This window comes from Lynx canadensis, chromosome D1 (genome assembly GCF_007474595.2).
Source record: "Lynx canadensis isolate LIC74 chromosome D1, mLynCan4.pri.v2, whole genome shotgun sequence".
Classification (NCBI taxonomy): domain Eukaryota; kingdom Metazoa; phylum Chordata; class Mammalia; order Carnivora; family Felidae; genus Lynx; species Lynx canadensis.
In genome coordinates this window covers 65,094,356-65,108,269 of record NC_044312.2, presented here as the reverse complement: position 1 = coordinate 65,108,269, position 13,914 = coordinate 65,094,356, and the positions used below count along the sequence as shown (strand labels likewise).

Genomic DNA, 13,914 nt, shown 5'->3' with positions numbered 1-13,914 from the left:
AAGGCCTTTGAGATACTATATTTTACAGTGATCTCCTAAATATATCTCAGTAGAAGGGTACTCAGGTATGAAACAGAAAAACTGGATTTTCTGCATAATAAACAGCATTTTATTTTCCTGCTGCCTTAAAGTTCATTTCGTGTACTCACTGACTTATTTTTTTCTGATTTACTTTTAGGGTCTTAATGTTAATTTTGGTAGATAGATGTCATCTCTGTTGAACTTTATTGAGAATATTGGGAGCCACGGTTACACCATTTCACCCCAAAGGAGTCGTTTGGAAACCTTGGGCAGGGAGGTTTCAGCCCTAGCTCAAGACTTCCCCTACTGAAGAAGCATAATATTTAAACCATTATCTTCTAGATAGGTTTTCAAACTTTGGGTGCAGGTGAAATATTGGTCTTTTCAGGGTCTTAACTCCTTTTCTGAAGTACCTTGCAGGTTTGGTACTTTAACCCCCAGCATCACTTGGATTAGAAGGACTATGTTTATCTTCTTCATTTCTTCTTGGGTGACCATGTAGGGGTATTTTTTCACTCCCAGGTATTTTCTTTAGCTGGGTCTGCTGTGTTTCTGTGTGTAAGAGAGTGATTTGTTCATTACTCCCTAAACACGAATCCTTGAGGTCTGACCTCTTTGTGAGACCCTTTGTGTCCTGATGGGACCAGCTGGAGGGACTCGGAGCCTCTATTCTGAATTTCACAACCAGGTGGAATCCCAGTAGGGTGGGGCATCCCAGCCAGCCAGTTTCAGAAAAGAGCTTTGGAAGTTGTGTATGATTGGTTCTTAAGAGTGATGCTTGTTTTTCAGCCAACTTTGAGCTTGTTCAACTGCAAGAAAAACTGAAGGAGACTGAGGAAGCCATGGAAAAATTAATCAACAGAGTGGGACCTAATGGTGAGAGGTAGGTTTTCACATAAGAGGACTCAGGCTATTTCCCATTTAGAGAATCAGTTCAAAATTTTGCTTTTGATTTCTGGACGACTTACTTTCATTTTATATAATCGTTAACTTATTTGTCATTTACATATGATTTCTCACTAAGCATTTCCATTTTCATTCCATCTGCTTACCAGAGTTTCAGCTTTCAAGAGTCTGTGTTCAGTGTGTGCACATTATTGTGAGGGGCAAGTTTAGGAGCAGTGCTGCAGGGCCAAGTAGCCAGGTTCTATTGAAGATGATTTCATAGCTGTCTAATAATCTGGTTTTACTTAAAGTTATGCCCTTTTTTAATCTGCTTGAGACAGAAAAAGATTACGTATCATACTTAGCACAGTATCCATCCCAAGGACATAGCTTAAGGAAAGAATCCAGGAGTCAGAATTGAAGTGTCCTTATTTCTGTCCCTATGATCAGCAAAATTTCCTTCTTGAAGCAGTATATCCAGTTGTAATCATTCACCTCCTGGAAGCATGGCATGGCCTGAAGGAGAAGTGAGGGTGCAGCCTTGGGCAGAAAACAGCTGTAGTAGGCATGTTGAGGATGCATGTGGGACTGTGGATTTATGGCATACATTGCTGGGATATGAACTTATTGAGGACAGACTTAGTCTGTTTTGTTCACTGTGTTCACATAATAGATACTAAGGAAATTCCTACTGTTGAAAAATAATACTTTTGATATAAGCATTTGTATACATGTATTATCATGGTAGAAGAGTAAATCATGGCATTCTTTGCTAAGATCCTTCACTTCCTGACCTCTGTATTTAGGGTCCTACTGAACACATCTCCTCGATTAACTGCCCATCTTCAATTGATAAATGTTTCTTGAATGAATGAATGAATGAATGTGCAAAATGAAAATCCTCATCTATCCCCAGCTGACCCTACTTCACCTTTAATAGGAGCAAATGGCTCCACCATCTATTAAATTGCCCAAAGCAGAAATCAGATATTGTTCCTGATTTCCCTTTTCCTTCACTTCTGTGTCTTACCAGTCACCATGTCTTATTATTTATTCCTAGTTAATAATTCTGTCTCTGTGCAAAATATTCTAACCTCTGCTAGGGTAGGGATTATCTGTATTATTCCCAGAGCCTAGCACAGGCCAACAGTAGGCCCTAAAAAAGTATTAGCTGAAAGGGAAAAATGAGTGAATGAATGAAAATGAATGAATGCCTTTACCTTTTTTTTTCTTTTTTGAGGTTGGCATTAGTGTTCCGTTAGTTTCAGTATAAACACAATGCCCACCATAATAAGTATAGTTACCACCTGTCGCCATAAATCATTACAATATTGACTAAATTCTCTGTGGTATACTTTTCATCTACATGGCTTATTTATTTTATAACAAAGTTTATACCTCTTAATACCTTTACCTATTTCACCTACTCCCCCACCAGCAACCACCAGTTCTGTGTATTTGAGTCTGTTTCTGTGTTGGGTGTTTTTTTTTTGTTTTTTTGTTTTTTTTTTTTTTTTTTAAGATTCCACATGTAAGGGATATCATGGTATTTGTCTTTCTCTGACTGATTTCACTTAGCATAATAACCTTCTAGGTCCATCCATATTGTGAATGGCAAGATCTCATTCTTTTTTATGGCTTAGTAGTAACATTCCTCTGTGTGTGTGTGTGTGTGTGTGTGTGTGTGTGTGTGTACATATATACACACCACATCTTCTTTATTCATCCCATTGATGGACACTTGGGTTGCTTCCATGTCTTGGCTGTCGTAAATAATGCTGCAGTAAACATAGGGGTACATACTTTCTGAATTAATGGTGCTGTTTTCTTTGGGTAAGTGCCGAGTAGTGGAATTACTGGATCATATAGTGTATCTATTTTTAATTTTTTGAGGAACCTCTGTACTGTCTTCCACAGTGGCTGCATCGGTGTACATTCCCACCAACAGTGCAGTAGGGTTTCTTTTTCTCTACATCCTTGCCAACACTTGTTACTTCTTTTTTAAAAAAAAATTTTTTTTTAATGTTTATTTATTTTTGAGAGAGACAGAGACAGAATGCAAGTGGGTTAGGGGCAGAGAGAGAGGGAGACACAGAATCCAAAGCAGGCTCCAGGCTCTGAGCTGTCAGCACAGAGCCCGACGCAAGGCTCCAACTCACGAGCTATGAGATCATGACCTGAGCCCAAGTCGGACGCTCAACCAACTGAGCCACCCAGGTGCCCCGACACTTGTTATTTCTTATCTTTTTGATTCTAGCCATTCTGACAGGTGTAAGGTGATACCTTATTGTGGTTTTGATTTGTATTTCCCTGATGATTAGTGATGTTGAGCATCTTTTCATATGTCTGTTGGCCATCTGTATGTCTTCCTTGGGAAAATATCTGTTCAGGTCCTCTGCCTATTTTAAATGGATTATTTGTTTGTGGTGGGGAGGTGGTTTGGTGTTGAGTTGTAAAAGTTCTTTATATATTCTAGATATTAACTCATTGGAAATATCATTTGTAAATATCTTCTCCCATTCAGTAGGTTGCTTTTTCATTTTGTTGATGATTTCCTTTGCTGTGCAAAAGCTTTTTATTTTAGGGTAGTCCTGATAGTTTATTTTTGCTGTTGTTTTCCTTGCCTGAGGAGATCTATCTAGAAGAAAGTCACCAAGGCTGATGTCAAAGTGATTACTGCCTATGTTCTAGGAGTTTATGGTTTCAGGTCTCACATTTAGGTCTTTAATCCATTTTGAGTTTATTTTTTGTGTATGATGTAAGAAAGTGGTCCTGCTTTATTCTTTTGCATGTAGCTGTCCAGTTTTCCCAACACCATTGATTGAAGACTATACTTTCTCCGTTGTATATTCTTTCCTCATTTGTCATCATAGAGTAATTGACCACATAGGTGTGGGGTTTTTTTCTGGGATTTCTATCCTCTTCCATTTATCTATATGTCTATTTTTGTGCCAGTACATACTGTACCATAGTGGATAACTACAACTTTGTAGTTTATCTTGAAATCTGGGATTGTGCTACCTTGAGCTTTGTTCTTCCTTTTCAAGATTGCTTTGGCTGTTTGGGGTGTTTCGTGGTTCTATTCAGATTTTTATATTCTAGTTTTGTGAAAATGCCATTGGTGGTTTTGTTCTTCAAAAAAAATTTTTCTTTAACATTTATGTATTTTTGAGAGACAGGGCATGAGTCGGGGATGGGCAGAGAGAGAGGGAAACACAGAATCTGAAGCAGGCTCCAGGCTCTGGGCAGCCAGCACAGAGCCGGACACAGGCTCCAGGCTTGAACTCAAGGACCAAACCATGAGATCATGACCTGAGCTGAAGTCAGACGCTCAACTGACTGAGCCACCCAGGCGCCCCGCCGTTGGTGTTTTGATAGAGATTGCATTGAATCTGTAGGTTGCTTTGGGTAGTATAGACATTTTAACAATATTCTTCCAGTTGGTGACTGTGGTATATCTTTCCATTTGTTTGTATTGTCTTCAGTTTCTTTCATTGGTGTTTTATAGGCTGTAGAGTATAGGTCTTTCACCTTATTTATGAAAGGGAGATATATGCAAAATGATCCCCAAAGGCCTGAGGTGACATAAGATCGAAGAGGAAGGATGAGGAATCCAGATGCCAATAAATGGTTTATTAAAAGGACCTATGAGCAGAAGTGTGTTGTGGGTGGCTGCAAAATGAGTAGATCTCCACAACCCACTTCCCATAAGACCTGCTTTTATAGCCCTGGAGATTGGGCAGTATTTCTGGGAGAACTGGGAAGAAATGTTTCAGAATCACAGTCCTATCTCCAGAGAAGATTCAAGGATTTTATACCCCAAGGGTCTACTTAAGGGTGTGTCCAAGCAAAAAGAATATGTGTGTGAGGGTAGTGCTGTACTGAAGAAGGCTTCAGGTCACAGAGTGGTCATCATAGTGGATTTGTACAAGATGGTGTTAGTTTTGTTCACACACACTTCCTTCCTTAAATGTATTCCTCGGTGGAATAAATTTATTCCTGGGTAGCTCAGTTGGTTAAGCATCTGGCTCTTGGTTTCGGCTCAGGTCACAATCTCACAGTTCGTGGGTTCGAGCCCTGTGTTGGGATTCGTGGGATTCTTTCTGCCTCTCTCTCTGCCCCCTCCCCTGCTCTCATTCTCTCTCTGTCTCTGTCTCTCTCTCAAAATGAACAAATAAATAAATATATTTTTTAAAATTTATTTCTCTTTTATTCTTTTTGGTGCAATCGTACATTTTATTTTTCTTTCTGCTACTTCATTATTAGTATTTAGAAATGCAGGTTTCTATAAAACAGATTTCTGTATATCTTGTGTCTTGCAGCTTTACTGAATTCATTTATTAGGTGTAATAGTTTTTTGGTGGCGTCTTCAGGGTTTTCTGTATATAGTATGTCATTTGCAAATAATGACAGTTTTACTTTTTCCTTACCAGTTTGGATGCCTTCTATTTATTTTTGTCTGATTGTTGAGGCTAGGACTTCCAGTACTATGTTGAAAATAAAGGGCAAGAGTGAACATCCTTGTCTTGTTCCTGATCTTAGAGGAAAAGCTTCCACTTTTTCACCACTGAGTATGATGTTAGGTGTAGGTTCATCCTATATAGCCTTTATTATGTTGAGGTATGTTCCCTCCAAGCCCACTTTGCTGAGAGTTTATCGTGAATAGATGTTGAATTTTGTCAAATGTTTTTTCTGCATCTATTGAGATGATCATGTGGTTTTAATCCTTTGTTTTGTTGATGTGATGTATATGTTGATTGATTTGTGGATATTGAACCATCCTGCATCCCTGGAATAAATCCCACTTGATCATAGTGAATGATACTTTTAAAGTATGGTTGGATTTGGTTTGCTAATATTTTGTTGAAGTTTTTGCATCTTTGCTCATCAGGGATCTTGCCCTGAGCCTTGACTTTTGACATAGATCAGGACTGTCCTGTGTGGTATCTCATGTGGTTTCCTCTTCTCTAATTTTGCCTCTCTTTGATTCGCTTTCTCTTCCAAACAAATGGATTATCTTTTTTTCTCTTAACCCTTTAACGGGTTCCTATTGCTCTTGTTAAAGTACAGAATCTTTAACCTGGCTTACATGGTGTGGGTGACATGACTCTACCTACCTTTGTTGCTTTCTCCATCACTCCCTCTGTGTTCCAGCCACAATGACTACTTGCTTTTCCTCTAAAATACTCATCTGCTTTTGCTTCTAGGACTTTGCGTATACTTTTCTCCTTTATTGAGTGTCTCCCTGACCCCTATCCCATATATCCTCATTTTTAACTCTCTCTTGTAGGTCTCAACTTAGACATCATTTTTTTCTCAGCATCCCTGAACCTCAAACTCAGACATCCCTCTGGTGTGCTCCCATGCCACCTAGGTTTGCTGAATATATTAAGCATCCTATTACTTTCTGATCTTCCATTAACGTTTCTGTCCTCCCTAATGCCCTATAACCTTCTTGAAGACAGGAAATTTTTATTGTTCAAATTTTTATTCCTAGTGCTGGTGCACTGACAATGTCAGTATATGTTGAAAGAATGAGGTAGATATAAAGAAAGTACTTTAAATAAAGCAGGCCATTTCAGCAATAATAAGAATATCTTCTTTGGCACCTAGCTTGATTTGTTCTGTGCAGCCCTGTGTGGTTGTCAATGGCAGGTATTATTTTCTCTATAAGGAACTATATCTCAGGCAATTATACTCCAGGGATGTATATTAGTTTTCTATGGCCACTGTGACAGATGACCACAAACAATGCCTTAAAACCACACGCAATTATTATTTCACAGTTCTCTATGTTAGAAGTCTTAAACTGGGCTAAAATCAAGGTGGCAGGACTGCATTTCCTTCTGGAGGCTCTGGGGGAAAATCCATTTCCTTGTCTTTTTCAGCGTTTAGAGACCACATTCCTTGGCTCAGTGGACCTTTTCTTTCATCTTCAAGGCCAGCAATAGTGGATTGAGACCTTCTTACATCATATTACTCTGACCTCTTCTGCCTCTGTCCTCCATCTTTAAGGACCCCTTATAATTACATTGTGCCTTCTCAGGAAACCCAGGATAATCTCTCTATTTTAAGGCCAGCTGATTTGCAACCTGAATTCTATCTGCAACCATAAGTCTCCTGATATATAAAGTAGTATCATTTTAGGTTCCAGGGTTAGGATGTGGACTTATTTGGGGAGTGGAGAAGGGAACATCATTCTGTCTACCACAGAAGCTCTATGGAAAAGAAATAATTTGTATAAGCCTTTATAGGATGAAAGGATTTCCACAGGCAGGGTTCGGGGGGTGGGAATGTTTCAGAGTGAGAGGGTGGCATAAGCAGCAAACAAGGTGAAAGAGTCAAGACATGGTTTTGGAATAGCATGTAGTCCTAGGTAACTAGAGTGGAGAACATCAGGGCTGCGGTAAATGGGTAGGGAGGTAAGTAAGGGGAGAAGAAATTAGAAAAGTAAACTAGGCCCGGACTGGAAGGCCCTGAATGGTAGGCTGAGAAATTTGGAATTCTGTCTTTATAGTGGAATGCCTCTGAAGGCTTTTGAAGAGAAATGTCATGATCTTCTGTGCTTTAGAAAAGTAATTCTTCTAGTGATATGTAGAGTGACTACATGTTAGAAGGTTACTGAAAAAGTTCTAGCAAAAGGTAATAAACAGGCCAGTGAGGGTGGAAATGAGGGGCCAAATTAAGGGACTTGATGGAGGGGGGAAAAAGTCCTAGGCTGGGGGCACCTGACTGGCTCAGTCAGAAGAGCATGTGACTCTTGATCTCAGGGTTGTGAATTCGAGCCCCATGTTGGGTATAGAGGTTACATAAATAAATGAGTGAATAAAAACTTTAAAAAAAAATCACATGCTGTTTTCAGGGTTTCCTTTATAGCAAACAGCCAACTCTGGGTAGCAAAAACTTGGAGAAGGTGACAGAATTTATTGGAAAAGTATGGGGTAGGTCACAATATCAAAAGAATAGCTGAAGATCCAGGTTGTAGAGTGGGAACCAGAGCAGCTCTGGGGATTTAGAGGAAGGAACAAATGGACAGTCTCTTCAAGGACTGATGCTAGAATGAATTAATGTGAAAAGTTTTCAGATCTGGCTTTGCTGCATTCAAGACCAAGTCTTAGGAGAAAGTACAGTTACCCTAACTTGGATCCTGTATATATCACTGAATCAGTCACTGCAACCAAGGGATGGAGTGTGATGATTGGCTATGGGCCATGTGGCCACCTTTGAAGGGGAGAGGTGAGGGGATGCATAGCCTCACTGTAACCTTTGCACTGTGAGCAGAAAAGGAATTTGTCCCCCCAAAGGAAAACTAGGTAAGAGCAGTGAAGGAGAAGAAAGAACTAAAGATGAGTTGGGAGGACTTATAGCCCAAACTATAAGGAAGGTTATGATATCAACCAAGATAAAAACACGGAAGAGGAGAAAGAAGATGAGACTTTGGGATTGAGATCATGAGTTCAGCTTTGAATTTGGTTGAGGTGCCATCAGAACATGTTATGTATGATCTACAACAACAATAGGAAACTTGGGTATTGAAGTCAGGAACAAGGACACAAGTTTGGAAGTCATTTGGTTGGAGGTAAGAGTAAGGGCCATGGGGAAAGATGAGATCAAATTCGTAAGGTGCATCATACTGTGTGGCAGTAGCCTGCAGTCTTTTGCTGGTCTGCATTCTGTTCTAGTCCTGAATGGTGTTATAAGAAACTGTTTCATTCTCTCCATGCTTTACTTTTGGATTCAGAACTTGATGGCTCCTCTGATTTTATAAAACTTAAAAGTTCCAACTTGAACTTCCATTTTTCTAGCATCTTAGAATCTGCCATCCCCAACTTCTCCAAACCTGGCTGCTCATGCAGCTTTTCCTTATCCTGGGCCAACTAGGACCTGGAAGAGTGAATTTAAGGTTAACTTCATTAACGGCAAGACCTCTAAGTGGAAATGCCTAGATGATACTGGTTTTCATGTGAAAAGTCAAGATTAGAGGTAGAGTTTGGGCATCATCTATGTAGAGGTGGTGGTTTAATTTGTGATACTGGGTTAGCTTCCTAAAGGCATGACTATAAGAATGAAGTGAGAGCCCAAGGATTGATCCCTCAGGAAAACCATGTGTTTAGGAGGTGGATGGGGGAAAGTGAGCCAGGATCAGAGATCCAAGGGATGGTTAAAAGAAGTGGGAGGAATTACGAATGTCTTCAATGGCCAAGGGAAGAGAACATTTCAAGGAAAGAATAGTTTACAGTACAGAGAAGTCGAGAAGAATGAGATGTGAAGAAAAGATTCTTGGACTTGAGTAAAGTATCATTGATGATTTTCACAAGTTGTGGTAAAATGATGGAGTGGAAGCCAGATTTCTAGAAGATGGGAGAAAATGCATGGTAAGGAAATGGGGACCAATTAAACTATCACATACTTATTGAGCACTTGCAATGTTCATGGCACTGTGCCTACACCATCCTGAACTTATCAGTGCCTTCCATGACTATCAAACCAAATTGAGACAATGAGGAATCTATGAAAAACATTCATTACATAAATTCAGAAGATGTAAGGTGGGCCATGATTAATTGCCTAATACATGATATGGACAATAGGAATATATTTGTTCAGAGGTAAAAGAGGATGCTTTAACTTAGATTCTGAGAATGCTTCAGTTGCCTGTTTGTGCTTCTAGCCTAGCAATTCCTTTTAAAATTAGGGGTTCTGGTTTTCTAGGAGTTAGGAAACATAGTCCAGATTGTTTCACTAAGTAAAAACCAAAATGCCCTGGGGACAGTCCAGAGAAGTAACATGTGCAGCCCAAGAGTAAGAGCTTTGTGATAAACACATAGGCTTTTTTTTTCTTCCAAGTTTTTATTTAAATTCCAGTTAGTTAACATACAGTGTAGTATTAGTTTCAGGTCTAAGACTTAGTGATTCATCACTTAACATAGAAAACCCAGTGCTCATTACAAGTGCCCTCTTTAGTACACATCACCCATTCAACCCATCCACCCATCCATCTCCTCTCCAGCAACTCTCAGTTCTCTATACTTAAGAATCTGTTTTATGGTTTGCCTCTCCTTGCCTCACCATGTTCCTCTGTGTCTTAAATTCCACATGTGAGTGAAATCGTATGGTATTTGTCTCTCTGACTTACTTTGCTTAGCATAATACTCTCTGACTGCATCCATGTTGTTGTAAATGGCAAGATTTTATTCTTTTTATGGCTGAATCATATTCCATTATATACATATACCACATCTTCTTTATTCATCAGTTGATGGACATTTGAGCTCTTTCCATAATTTGGTTATTGTTGATAGTGCTGCTATAAACATCAGGGTGCATGTATCAGTATTTTTGTATCCTTTGGGTAAATACCTAGTAGTACAGTTGCTGGATCATAGGGTAGTTCTGTTTTTAACCTTTTGAGGACTCTCCATACTGTCCTCCAGAGAGGCTGCACCAGTTTGCATTCCCACCAACAGTGCAAGAGGGTTCTCCTTTCTGTGCATCCTCACCAACATCTTTTGTTTCCTGTGTAGCTAATTTTAGCCATTCTGACAGGTGTGAGGTGGTATTTCATTGTAGTTTTGATTTGTATTTTTCTTACAATGAGTGATGGTGAGCATCTTTTCATGTGTCTGTTGGCCATCTGTACGTTGTCTTTGGAAAAATGTTTTTTCATGTCTTCTGCCCATTTTTTAACTGCGTTATTTGTTTTTTGGGTGTTGAGTTTTATAAGTTCTTTATATATTTTTAATACTAGCACATAAGCTCTCTTAGCTAGGGGTGCCCTAGCTGCCCCAGATGCCCCCCACAGAGGGGGGCATCTTGTTTTAATAGTATGAATTAGGAGTTATGTAGAGCTGATGAGCAGTTGTGACAAGTCAGGACTCCTGTACTGATAGGAGGAACAGAGCTGTAAGAGGCCCAATAAATGTAAGATTTTAGCTGAATATGTAACAGACAGGCTTCTTCAGTTCATGGCTTTGAGGCCATTTAGTGTGGAAAAAGTAGAGCTCATGGTGGTTTTGTTTTCCTCCCACTGAGGTCTGTGAAAATGTTGCACCGTCAGTTACCATCTTTTTATTTATTTATTTATTTATTTAAATATATGAAGTTTATTGTCAAATTGGTTTCCATACAACACCCAGTGCTCATCCCAAAAGGTGCTCTCCTCAATACCCATCACCCACCCTCCCCTCCCTCCCATCCCCCATCAACCCTCAGTTTGTTCTGTTTTTAAGAGTCTCTTATGCTTTGGCTCTCTTCTACTCTAATCTCTTTTTTTTTTTTTTCCTTCCCCTCCCCCATGGGTTTCTGTTAAGTTTCTCAGGATCCATCTTAACACTGGAGGGAGAAACACTTTTTTCCTGTTAGTCATTAAGGTTTAAGTTTGTTACACTAAGGATAAAAACACAGGCTTCAGACTAGCTGATTAGAAAAATTGACGGCACCTCCATGAGGCCAGTATTGAATGTCATTTTTCCTTCAGGAGTGTTATATGGCCTCTGAATGTTCTGGATTTTTAAGAAGAGAATAAGTAGCTTCTGTTAAATCCTGCTTAATACCGGTCCCAAACCAGTTCTCCATCTTCCAAGTAGAACCTTGTCTGCCTATGAGTGTGATACAGTGCTTCTGTCTCAAAGAAAATAGTCCTGCCTTTATCCTTGAGCCTCATCTTATTTTTACAGACATGTACCTAGAACTGTCCAGTTAAATTGGGACTCAAATCCAGGTTTTCTAAACTGGAACTCGAGCACTATGCTTTAAGAATTGCATAGAGGGATGCCTGGTTTGCTCAGCTGGTTGATGTCCAACTCTTGGTTTCAGCTCAGCTCATGATCTCACAGTTGATGAGTTTGAGCCCCGCATCAAGCTCTCTGCTGACAGCATGGACCCTGCTTGGGATTCTCTCTCTTCCTCTCTCTCTCTCTCTCTCTCTCTCTCTCTCTCTCTCTCTCAATAAACTTTAAAAAAAATTGTATAGAATGCTATCAGAAGTCAGGGGACTTCAGTCATAGTTCAAGTGCTGACATGAACTAGACATAAGAATAAATGTGGAATTCCCCCTCTGTGGGCTTGAGTTTCTCTGGTCTAGGTGATTTGATTTAGAATGACCTAACTCTGAAATGTTAGGGCATATCTTTATTTCTGCACAAATAGATGCAGCCTGGTGATTCCAGGGTTGGCCTAGTAGCATATTTTTCCCTAGTTAAGGCTAATGGGCCAGCATATTTTCTTTTAATGACCTTGCTTCAAAGAAAAGTGGCTTGTAGTAAATGGGTAATAAGAGTAATGGTGAAATTTCTTAGAGATTGAACTGAAACTGAAAGCTGAAACATCTGGGTCTGGTCCCAGTATTGACCATAATTCATTGTGAGACCTTGAGCAAACACTTGATCTTTTCTGGGCCTTAGTGTCTGCATTTGTAAAATCAGAACACTGAACTAACATACCTAGTCATCAGCTATGCAATTCCATAATCAATTCCTAGAATACTTATCTGTTGCTGTTGGACTTCCTATTCTAGGATCCAGACAGATCATAGTATTGTCTATATTCATTGCCCAGCAGTATTTACCATTAAATGGCTGGGTTGTCTGATATTTCTAAGCAGAGCACAGACTGTGACTTCTGACCAAGAAAAACGTTTGCTGCATCAGCTCCGAGAAATCACCAGGGTCATGAAAGAAGGAAAATTCACTGACAGACCCACTCCAGAGAAAGAAGCTGAGGAAGCCCCTTACATGGAAGACTGGGAAGGTAAACAATGTCTTATCATTTCTTGGTTAGCTGTCAGCCCAGAAAAGAGCTCTTAGAAATTTTTAAAAAATATAACGTAGGGGTGCCTGGGTGGCTCAGTCAGTTGAGTGTCCAACTCTTGATTTCGGCTCAGGTCATGATCTCATAGTTAAGTGGGTTTGAGCCCCAGCACCGGGCTCTGTGCGGACAGTGTGAAGCCTGCTTAGGATTCTCTCTCTCCCTCTCTCTCTCCCTGCCCCTACCCAGCTTGTACTCTTTGTCTCTCTGAAAATAAATAATAAATGAAAACCTAAAAAAACATAAAATGTAAATACAATAAAACTCACCGGTTTTAAGTGTGTGGTTGGATGAGTTTTGACAAATGTGTCAAGTGGTATGATTATACCACAATCGTGATAACGTTAACATCTTCTCAGTAAGTTCCCTCCCCCTTGGCAACTAATCCCTTACTCTGCCCTGGCAACAACTTAACCACTTTCTGTTCCTATAGTTTTACCTTTTCTATATAAATGGATCATATTGCACATGTGCTTTTGTTTCTGGCTTCTTTGATTTAGCATAATGCTTTAGAGATTCACATGTTGAGTGTATCAGCACTTTTTTAAATTGCTGAGTAGTATTCTGTTACACGGATATACTGTGGTTTGTTTCTCCAGGCACTAGTGTAGGAACATTCCAGCTTTGAGCTGCTACGAATCAAGCTGCTATCAACTTTTGCATACAAGTCTGTGGACGTATGTTTTTATTCCTTTTAAGTATATACCCAGGAATTAGGTTTCTGGGTTTTTATTTAAAAAGTTAAGTGTGTATTGAACATTTTTAGAAACTGTCAACCTGCTTTCCAAAATAGCTTCGCCATTTTGCCTTCAGCCAGCAACGTATGAGTATTGTAGTTACTCCACATCCTTGGTAACACTTGGTATTGTCAGTCTTTTTAATTTTAGCCATTCTAGTGAATGAATGGTGGTATCCCACTTGTGATTTTAATTTGCATCTCCCCAGTGATGATGATGATGATGAACATTTTTTAATGTGTTTATTTGCCATCTCTATATCATTAGTGAAGTGTCTGTTCACATTGTTGGCCAGTTTTTTCATTGGGTTGATTGTTTTTATTGAGTTGCAAGCGTTCTTTACATATTCTGGATATGTTTATTATCAGTTATGTATTTTACAGATATTTTCTCCTAAACAGTGGTTTTGCTGTTTTTCTTAGTGGCATCTTTCAAAGAGCAGTTTTATTTTGATGTTCAGCTTATC

General features: G+C 39.4%; 1 protein-coding gene across 1 annotated transcript in view; it reads left to right on the top strand.

Annotated features, from left to right (window-relative positions):
• The window catches only part of RIC3 (RIC3 acetylcholine receptor chaperone), a 50,887-nt gene that overhangs the window by 18,057 nt on the left and 18,916 nt on the right, over positions 1 to 13,914 (top strand). Inside the window, exons 3-4 of the mRNA XM_032595073.1 lie at positions 811 to 904; positions 12,509 to 12,654. Of these exons, the coding sequence (XP_032450964.1) occupies positions 811 to 904; positions 12,509 to 12,654 (240 nt within the window). The remainder of the gene's footprint in view (positions 1 to 810; positions 905 to 12,508; positions 12,655 to 13,914) is intronic.